The following is an 11,828-nucleotide window of genomic DNA, read 5'->3' as shown; positions in this document are numbered from 1 at the left end:
TTAAAACAGTTCTGTATGGTGCAGTGTCTATTTCATCAATTTTTTTTTTCACTCATTAAACATTTATTTTGCTATCAAAGAGAATTCTTGTAAACAACACAACGAAGCGCCCCTCTTTCCATGATAGCACCTACTCCAATGATTTTTACTGATACCTAATATATCGACAACTTTATGAGAAGGGAACCCTGGATCCTCACTTGGACCGTACGGTCATGCATGATTTGATTTCTTATAACTTCTAGCTTATTTTTAACTTATTTAAAATTCTGTTGAATTTTCTAGATACACATGTGATATAAAAATGAAAAAGTTCATAGCATTCAGGGATGCAATTAAAATACACCCTCATCTTCTACATATATAACAATACACCCTCATGTCTTATATGTATAACAATACACCCACATCACTACATATATAACAATATACCCTCATCTTCTACATATAAAACAATACACCCTCATCATCTACATATATAACAAAACACCCTCATCTTCTACATATAAAACAATACACCCTCATCACCTACATATATAACAATACACCCTCATCATCTACATATATAACAATACACCCTCATGTCTTACATGTATAACAATACATCCTCATCACCTACATATATAACAATACACCCTCATCACCTACATATATAACAATACACCCTCATCACCTACATATATAACAATACACCCTCATCATCTACATATATAACAAAACACCTTCATCATCTACATATATAACAATACACCCTCATCACCTACATATATAACAATACACCCTCATGATCTACATATATGACAATACAACCTCATCATCTACATATATAACAATACACCGTCATCACCTACATATATAACAATTCACCCTCATCATCTACATATATAACAATACACCCTCATCACCTACTTATATATATTAATACACCGTCATCACCCACATATATATAACAATACATCCTCATCACCAACATATATAACAATACACCCTCATTACGTACATATTTAAGGAATCACTGTCTAGTTTTGAGGGTATGCAAGGGCATCAACAATAGTGGGAAATAGTTTCCCACTATTGTTGATGTCCCTGGCATACCCTCAAAACTAGACAGTGATTCCTTATATTTCCATTTTTACTTAAAATAACCATCTTAAAATAAATTGAAATACCGTCTAATTGAGTAGATTTGAAATGCACAAGGTCCCATGACGTCAAATTTTACTATAAAAAATAGTCCCCCAAAAAAACATAACAAAATAAATGTTTAGTTACTGAAGTCAAATATCAACATTTATGAAATAAACAACAAAAGAATTTTAAATGATTATCAAAGTAATCTTGTTGACTTTAATTATATATGTGACCTAGAATCAGGTTGTCGGAAGCACGAATATAAATAAGCACTATGTCACTTCTCCACCGCCATATTGAATACGATGTTGCTGAAACGGGAGCTGGTCAGCATGGTCAGGAAACCGATTTGTATGGATGTTATAATAACAGAAGAAGTTGAGTTGCTTAAGAAGTCGGATGGTAATGACTAAGGGACGATGTCTTTATCAGATGATAGAGTACTTGCAGGTCCATGTGGCAAATAATGTTAATTTCTCCACGTAGCTGTTACGGAAGTGGAGTTCTCGGACTCGCGAGACCTCAGTCATAGTGGACAATGTTGCACGAGTGACTTGCTTTTGAGCCGAAGATAATTCATTATTTTTTTTTGTTTGTTAAAAAATATATATTATATCAAATTACTTAGTAAACAATTAAAACAACTATTTTTTCTTGAGTATATTTATACGCCAGTGAAATACATGCAGGTTGACACCTGACCTTTCAGTAATAGAGAAATATGCATTCCACAGGGTATTATCATGAAATTAACAAGAAACACTTTTGTAGTGTTTATCATAGAGAAAACAATTGGAAATGGAAATATATAACAATACACCCTCATCATCTAAATATATAACAATACACCCTCATCATCTATATATATAACAATACACCCTCATCTTCTACATATATAACAATACACCTTCATCATCTTCATATATAACAATACACCCTCATCATCTATATATATAACAATACACCCTCATCACCTACATATATAACAATACATCCTCATCATCTACATATATAACAATACACCCTCATCATCTACATATATAACAATACACCCTCATCATCTACATATATAACAATACACCCTAATCATCTACATATATAACAATACACCTTCATCATCTACATATATAACAATAATCCCTCATCACTGCATATATAACAATACACCCTCATCATCTACAAATATAACAAAACACCCTCATCATCTACATATATAACAATACACCCTCATCACTACAAATATAACAATACACCCTCATCATCTATATATATAACAATACACCCTCATCACCTACATATATAACAATACACCTTCATCATCTTCATATATAACAATACACCCTCATCATCTATATATATAACAATACACCCTCATCACCTACATATATAACAATACACCCTTATCATCTACATATATAACAATACACCCTTATCATCTATATATATAACAATACACCCTCATCACCTACATATATAACAATAATCCCTCATCACTACATATATAACAATACACCCTCATCATCTATATATATAAAAATACACCCTCATCATCTACATATATAACAATAATCCCTCATCACTACAAATATAACAATACACCCTCATCATCTATATATATAACAATACACCCTCATCACCTACATATATAACAATACACCTTCATCATCTTCATATATAACAATACACCCTCATCATCTATATATATAACAATACACCCTCATCACCTACATATATAACAATACACCCTTATCATCTACATATATAACAATACACCCTCATCACCTACATATATAACAATACACCCTCATCACCTACATATATAACAATACACCCTCATCACCTACATATATAACAATACACCCTCATCTTCTACATATATAACAATACACCCTCATCATCTACATATATAACAATACACACTCATCACTACAAATATAACAATACACCCTCATCATCTATATATATAACAATACACCCTCATCACCTACATATATAACAATACACCTTCATCATCTTCATATATAACAATACACCCTCATCATCTATATATATAACAATACACCCTCATCACCTACATATATAACAATACACCCTTATCATCTACATATATAACAATACACCCTTATCATCTATATATATAACAATACACCCTCATCACCTACATATATAACAATAATCCCTCATCACTACATATATAACAATACACCCTCATCATCTATATATATAACAATACACCCTCATCACCTACATATATAACAATACACCTTCATCATCTTCATATATAACAATACACCCTCATCATCTATATATATAACAATACACCCTCATCACCTACATATATAACAATACACCCTTATCATCTACATATATAACAATACACCCTTATCATCTATATATATAACAATACACCCTCATCACCTACATATATAACAATAATCCCTCATCACTACATATATAACAATACACCCTCATCATCTATATATATAACAATACACCCTCATCACCTACATATATAACAATACACCTTCATCATCTTCATAGATAACAATACACCCTCATCATCTATATATATAACAATACACCCTCATCACCTACATATATTACAATACACCCTCATCACTTACTTATATAACAATACACTTTCATCATCTACATATATAACAATACACCCTTATCATCTACATACATAACAATACACCCTCATCATCTACATATATAACAATACACCCTCATCACCTACATATATAACATTACACCCTCATCATCTACATATAAACAATACACCCTCATCACCTACAAATATAACAAAACACCCTCATCACCTACATATATAACAATACACCATCATCACCTACATATATAACAATACACCCTCATCACCTACAAATATAACAATACACCCTCATCACCTACATATATAACAATACACCCTCATCACCTACATATATAACAATACACCCTCATCATCTACATATATAACAATACTTCCTCATCACTTACATATATAACATTACACCCTCATCATCTACATATAAACAATACACCCTCATCACTTACAAATATAACAAAACACCCTCATCACCTACATATATAACAATACACCCTTATCGAGAATATGCGTCACTGTGTGAGCTGTGTCTTCCTGTCAATCGCTGTCAACAACACAACCGAGTCGTATTATTTAAGACTGCGAATTTCTTCGGAACAAATGTGAAAGAACTGTGTTGTGTTCGAATGCTTTCAGAGAATGTTCTACTACATATGATTACAGGGATTTTTATATGGCAATTACTTGATTTTGACTTTTGTTTATCAGTACGTCGTATTATTCTTCCTCTTCATCTGTTTATGCGTCATACAAAAAAGAGCAGTGCGTGGAGGTCAGACTTTATTACATTATTTTAAAAAATTGAGATAAGAAAATCATCATTATTTTGTTTATGTATGTTTTCTAGATTTTTGAAGGATTGTTTCATGGTGTAAATTGAAATTCATGTAATTTATTGTTGTTATCACAGCAAAACATCTGTTGTCCATATCTTCCAAATATATATATATTACTGTATTTTTCTAAGATCATAGTTCAGCTTCAAAGGCCTTTCGTTTGTTTTTTTTTATATGGAAGATTGGCTAAGTCCGAAAAAAATGACACTAAGCATGCACTGCACGCGCTTCGATCAGAATCTTTGTCAACTTTTTCCTTGAATAAACAATACATGTATTAATTAAATATTTTCAGAGAACGAGGTGAAAAACTACGTTTAAACATCAGTTTTAAACTTTTAACCGTAAAATTCGATTTTGGGGTCAAAAGGCAAAACAAAAACCCTCGTATTTAAATTTTTTTCGATCGCTCACGTGATCTCGTATATGCTGAAGTCGCCTTGGGCCACACTACATTTTAGCGCGTTTTATTGGGGACCGGTCAAGTAAAGTAGTTTCATATCTTGAAATAGAAATTTATATGGCTTGTTTAATTATAATACGTTTATATTTTTAGTATCCTTCTCTATGATTATTGAAAATAATTCGTTTGTAAAACTATAGGAATATTATTTTAAGAAAGAAATGCATTTGCAATATCTAATTAAAAATCTTTTTTTCATTTTCAATAAAAAATCTTTTCATGCGCTTTTTTTTCAGAATGATTATCATATCTGTGGTCATTTTATTGGTCCTCCCTGACCTTTGTTTAACCTTGACCCCTTTCTGCTATCCTGAAGACTCCTGTTTTCCAAGCATCAGTGTCATCCACGCGGTTGCTTCTTCCCTTCCTAATGGATCAGTTGTATTTCCTTCTGACAATAAAACCTACACTAACGTCATGGCTATGTCACGTGACGATGTCAAAGACACCATCGCCTTCGCCAGACAATATAATCTGCGCTTGACTGTTCTGGGAACTGGACACGACTTCAATGGTCGTTCTACGGGAAATGGCACATTACAGGTTTTGATTTAAATGTTTTAAAATTAAAAATTCCTAAATTATGTATATAAATTTTTAATCAATAATGTTTTGCATTTAGATAAATCTGAGTTTGATGAGGAGCAGAAAAGTGGATCTAGATTCCTGGAGACATGAAAACGGAACGATAACCGTGGGACCTGGAAACCAGTGGATTGATGTCTACAGAGAAGTGAGTAGAATTAATGTCTAAAGAGTAATACGTAAAATTCAAATTTCTAAATATAAGCAAACAGGAGTTTCTACAGAAAAGAAGTATAATATATAAAGAGACGTATTAAGAATTTGTGTCCGGATTAATTATTCTCCTGTAGAGAAATGGTGTTATAATCTACACTTTTCTATTTATTAGTTTACCTCGACAAAATCGAGATGAACTTATCCTATACCCCCGGCGTCAGTGTCGCAGTTAACTTCGGTGTCCTGGTTAAAGGTCTTAGATCTGACATATTTTCCAGATGAATGATCAGGTTAAAGTTCTTGGAGCAGGTCCATTCCAAAGGAAATACATGTACAAACCCTACCTGAACAAAACTTAAATAGATGATATTTCTAGGGATATGTACTACCAGATGAGTGATCAGATGAAGTTTTTGGAGCAGATCAATTCCCAAGTAACAACATTTATAAGCCCTGCATTGACCAAAATTTCACTGAGGATCCATCTATTGACAGGCACTACAAGACTTGCTTCCAGATGCTGGATCTGGCCTTGATTTTCCAGCTGAGTCATCAGGTTAAAGATTTTGGTACAGAAATATTCCCAAGTAACTATAAGCCCTACCCAGACCAAACTTGCATGGATGATGCATCTAGGGATGGGCATTATCAGACTTTCTTGGGATGCTGGATCTGACCGATATTTTTTTCAGTTGAGGGACCAGGTAAAAGTTTATGGAGCAAGTCCATCCCCAAGTAATTATAGGTCCGATCAGAACCAAACTTAAATTTCATGGGTGATGCATCAAGGAATGAAACAAATCCGAATTTATGCTTGATATGCCCTGTATTTTCGGAAGCGTGAATTTAGTCATACTTTAATCAAATTAGCGTGGACGATTTATTTGGAGATGAACACTACGAGACTGCTTAGGGTGCTGGATCTCTCCATCAATTTCAAGATAAGAGACCAGGATACGATTTTGGATCAGCCTTTTTATTGTATGGCTTGTTATGATTAAAATGCATAGAAAATGCATCGAAGGAAGTACATGTGCTTCAAATTTGGGGCTGAATTAACATTTTCTTGATTTATGACAAGCTTAAAGTATTTGGAGCAGGTTTATTCTAAAGAAACTGTATGTCCTACTTTGACAACATTGATGGATGTTGACCTCAGGGTGCACACGAAATAAAAAAAAATGATGTGAGATTTGCATTACTAACACTGATAACATTCGACGAGGAGAGATTCGTAATCTTTGATTTCTCATGTGGTTTTTTTTTGAAAAACATAATGACACCTTTAGTTTCCGAGGGTACAATTTTGCTTTGTTTACAAAAGTAGTTTGCTTTTAGTTTTTAGAAGTCAATAACTGTTGTAATTTTCATCTTTTTCATCATATTGCAGTAAGAAATCAGGATAAATCTATTTTCAAATGAATTTACTTCATCATAAAAGTCATCTTTTCGTAAGTTCTTTCGTCGATACAATGACCTTATCAGAAAATACAATTTATTATTGAGTCAAATGCTGACTGACATTTTTTCATACTTACCGGTATTGTTAGTCTATTATTTTTATACTAAATTGACGACGGATATTTCCGTTATTTTCCGATCATCATGACAAGGAGCACACGGCGGGTGTGACCGGTCAGCAGGGGATGATCACTACTCAATGGCACCTGATCCCACCTCTAATGTTTCGGAGGTCCCTGTTTGCTTTGCTCCTATTTTGTATTGTTTTATGGACTTAACAGTTTTGATCGTGAATACCGTTTGCTATCTCAAAAGGTGTCATGTAACACTTTAATGTCTACATATCAATAATGTTCGAGGACGTCTTTTAGAAGATGGCTTACCTCTTTCTGGTTTTCCTTTTAGGTAGACAAGTACGGGAGGGTGATTGTCGGTGGCAGTGCCCACACCGTTGGTATGGGTGGATACACCTTAGGAGGGGGACACAGTCCAATCTGTCGATTCTATGGAATGGCTATTGATAACTTACTGGAGGTCGAAATGATCATGGCAGACAGTAGAATCGTCACAGCGACAAAAGGCTACGTGCATACCATTTACAACAACGGAAGCACATCTAACGTTAGTGACAGTGAATTCTTCTGGGCCATCGCCGGCGGAGGGGGTGGTACATTTGGAGTGAGCACAAGATTATTATTCAAACTCCATATGCCACCAGAGAAAGTCGTGAAACTAGTAATAATTTATCCAATGTATACAGTATTTGGTGAGGACGTATTTGAACAGGTAACTGATAAAATCAAAGAGTTATTTACTGATGACTTACCAAATGAATGGGGCGGATATTTAATCTTTGATGGCAATACCGATGAGTACTCATCCAAAGGACACGTGACCTTTGTTTTGAATCATTTGGGATCAAATACAACGGCATCTTACAAATACCTCGAAAGCCTCATAGGATTTCTACCAACCAGAGAGATATTTTAGTGTCACAGAGTACCAAACCTTTCTGGAATATGAAGAAACAATAAAAGACCAGCTGTATTATTTTTCCTTCGTTTATAACTCTCTGATCCCTTCTTCTAATTTGACAGGAAATTTTAGAGATTATATAAGACAAACTGTTTTCACCCAACCTACTCCGAATTCTGGCACAGTATATACAGCTACCTTAATTGGAGGCAAGTTTAGAGATCCTTAATGATTTCAAAGAAAAAATATTTACTTGACTGGGACTTCTCAATCGTTTAATTGTTAACAGTTAGTTTTATGAACTGATTCTGTAGCATTTATTGATAACATTGAAAGATCGAACCATCCATATGGTTACCCCATTTTTAGCTCACCTGAGCCGAAGGTTCAAGTGAGCTTTTTTTTTTAATCAAAATCTGTCGTCGTCAGCGAAAACGTTTCACATTTTCATCTTCTTCTCAAGAACCACTGGGTCAATTTTTAGCAAACTTGCCACAAAGTATCCTTTTGTGGAGAAGATTCAAGTTTGTTCAAATAAAGGACCAAGCCCTTTTCCAAGGGGCGATAATTATGAATTAGTGAAAAATTAGTGACATTTTTCAAAAATCTTCTTCTAAAGAACCAACTGGTCAGAAAGGATGAAACTCATGTGGAAGCATTCTCAGGCAGTACAGATTCAAGCTTGTTCAAATCATGACCCCTTGGGGTAGGGTGGGGCCACAATGGCCGATCAATGTTTTAAATAGGAGTATATAGGGAAAATCTTTTAAAAACTTCTTCTCAAGAACTACTGGGCCAGGAAAATTGAAACTCATATGGAAGCATCCTCAGGTAGTGTAGATTCAAGTTTTTTTTTAAAATAATGATCTCTAGGATTAGGATGGGGTCAAAATGGCCGATCAAAGTTTTACATTTGTTTATATATGAAAAATCTTTCAAAATTTTCTTCTCAAGAACCACTGGGCCAGAAAAGCTGAAACGTATGTGAAATCATCCTCAGGTAATGTGGATTCCAGTATGTTCAAATCATGACCCCTGGTGGTACGGTGGAGCCACAAATGCCAATCAAAGTTTTACATAGGAATACACAGGAAAAGTCTTTAAAATCTTCTCAAGAACCACTGGGCCAGGAAAGATGAAACGTTTAAAAGTGAAATCATCCTCAGGTTGTGTAGATTCAAGTTTGTTCAAATTATGACCCCTGGTGTTTGGGGGGGGGGGGGTGCGGGGCAAAATGGCTGATAAAAGTTCTACATTGTACTAGATAGGGAAATCTTTTAAAATCGTTTTCTCAAGTACTTCAAAGCCATGATTAGTGATACACTGTATTTATGTGTAATGTGGAAACCTTTTAATGAACTTTTCAGTTCTGATTTGATTAGCGTTTTTTTTTCTAGCCGATTTGCTCAGATGAGCGATGTGGCCCCTAGGCCTCTTGTTTATGTTGCAACCATAGCACAATAGGAAGCAATTAGGAGATCTGGGTAAATTATTTACCAGTAGGTCTTGTTATGCATTTGTATTTTTGTAGGGAAAATGCGTGCGATAAGACCGGAAGTCACATCTGTCCATCCTGGTTTCAGAAGCGCTCTCCTTTCTATGTGAGGCGGTGTGGGATTCGGACTTCCTGGGATACCAGAAATCGAGGAAATTTTCTACAAGACTATGGAAAGAAATATCAAATTCGCCAAGTTTGGTAATGGAATGTATCCAAACGAGGCAGCTCAGGCCACTCCTAACTGGCAGACGAACTTCTGGGGAACTAACTACAACCGTTTGTACCAGTTCAAACTCAGAGAAGACCCTGACGATTTCTTTACGTGTGATCAGTGCGTGGGGTCAGAATTGAGAGATCAATTAAAATTGAAAACATCCACATCATCATCATTAACGTCAGACGTGACATCAGCAGTTTTCATCTTGATAGTCATCTTCCTTGTCAGATGATTCATCGTCATCGATCTCATCAACTACAATGACAGATTTCCAAACAACTTCATCTTTATCTACCTTAAACAATCAAATCTCTCATGCATCAACTACATCCAAATTATCAATTTTGAATTTGTGATGTTGTTTATTTATTCTATGTGCATACCAAAACTGACAGTTTTAGTTGTTAATTTTTTAGCTAGAACTATAAAATTGACGTTTTATCGGGTACGGTACAGGAGGTTCTTTTTTTAAGTGTTGTCCAATAATAAATGAATTTTTAGTGTTGAACATTTACACATAAGTATATACAAGTACATACAAGCAGTATATCCGAATAAATCTGTAAAAAAATGACTGTTTTACAATATGTTAATATTATATACAAGTATTAATTTTATGTGTCTTTAAACTTAATAAAATGAATTTCTTTGGTATGTAGTTTAGATATGCAGCACTGATTACACGGGCCTTTTTTAAACTGAAAATTGATACTATTTACAGTTTTAATCTGTTATAGATTCCTTGAGCGTAAGAACTGGTGCACAGCGTACTCCACGAGGTAAGAAATGTGATCTTTTTTGGTGTGTCTGATCTTGAGACATATATTTACCTTAATCTGATTTATCTCCATAATGTGACTGTGTGCTGCACGGCTGTGATATGATTCTAGGTTTATAGTGCTGCTTATGTTTCATTGTTTTCTGTAAATTGAACCGATATGTATGTGTTACTTATCCAAAGGCTCAATAGAGGTTGTGTTAAGTTGTAATTTAAAAATGGTATGGCATGCTAATGCTTTATAAAGTTTATGTCATGTTTTTGGTCGTTGTTTATAACGTTATGCCAGTGTATAATATTGTGTTCAATAAAATAATGTCAGTTAAGAATTTAACAGTACTTGTCTTTTTAACTGTCATACCAATTTTATCATATGTTACAGAAAAACAAAGAAAAAGATTACTTTCTTGATAATTACAGAAAACTGATTTAATTGACAGATGCCCTACATTTATTGTAAACAAGCAACTTTTAATTAACTAGGATATTGGTGGCCTTTTACCAGTAGCTAATGCCTCAATTGTTTTAAAAAGTGCCCCATGTCTAGATTTGAGTGCATTCTGATTGCACACAAGTACTTTGAAGTTCACATCAAGAAGATGCTTGAGTTTCTGATTGACAATATCTATGGTTTTTGGTAGATCGGATATTCTAACAATCTAACGGAATTCCCATGGGTACCAATTGCGCTCCGTTAATTGCAGACCTATTTTAATATTCATATGAAGATGACTTTGTGAAAATCCTATACGTGAAAAAAAACAAAACACTTAATTTCGCCTTCCACTCGACATTTAGATATATCGACGACGTATTGTCAATTAACAATAGTAATTTCCATTGCTACGTCGATACGATATATCCTGATGAGCTTGAAATAAAAGATACCACAGAGTCTGACACATCTGTTTCATACCTGGATATTTTACTTGAAAAAAAAAAGAAGTTAATGGCAATCTAGCAACTAAGCTTAATGATAAACGTAATGACTTTAACTTTTCTAACATCAACTTCCCCTACTTATGCAGCAATATACCTTCATCACCTTTATACGGGGAAAATATCTCAGAAGATTCGATACACGAGCATTCTCTACGTATGAACTATTTCTTAAACTAGG

General features: G+C 34.2%; 1 protein-coding gene across 1 annotated transcript; it reads left to right on the top strand.

Moving 5' to 3' along the window:
- The first annotated feature begins 5,458 nt into the window (after positions 1–5,458).
- On the top strand, positions 5,459–8,341 carry LOC134274546 (uncharacterized). Its single transcript, XM_062756822.1, has 3 exons — positions 5,459–5,581; positions 5,661–5,771; positions 7,646–8,341. The coding sequence occupies exons 1-3, from the start codon at positions 5,462–5,464 to the stop codon at positions 8,228–8,230; spliced, it is 816 nt and encodes a 271-aa protein (XP_062612806.1). The 5' UTR covers positions 5,459–5,461; the 3' UTR covers positions 8,231–8,341.
- The last annotated feature ends 3,487 nt before the right edge of the window (positions 8,342–11,828 follow it).

Source organism: Saccostrea cucullata, unplaced genomic scaffold (assembly GCF_032062105.1).
Source record: "Saccostrea cucullata isolate Sc308-1 unplaced genomic scaffold, CSIRO_AGI_Scuc_v1 ctg2331, whole genome shotgun sequence".
Lineage (NCBI taxonomy): Eukaryota > Metazoa > Mollusca > Bivalvia > Ostreida > Ostreidae > Saccostrea > Saccostrea cuccullata.
Note: the sequence above shows the minus strand (reverse complement) of the source record. Positions and strands in the feature narration are given on the sequence as shown.

What these genes read in the sequence shown, in the direction of transcription:
- LOC134274546 (XM_062756822.1), top strand. Translation starts at nt 5,462, where the DNA reads ATGTCACGTGACGATGTCAAAGACACCATCGCCTTCGCCAGACAATAT. An exon ending in CGGGAAATGGCACATTACAG is followed by an intron (nt 5,582 to 5,660) that starts GTTTTGATTTAA and finishes TTTTGCATTTAG; the next exon opens with ATAAATCTGAGTTTGATGAG. An exon ending in GGATTGATGTCTACAGAGAA is followed by an intron (nt 5,772 to 7,645) that starts GTGAGTAGAATT and finishes TTTTCCTTTTAG; the next exon opens with GTAGACAAGTACGGGAGGGT.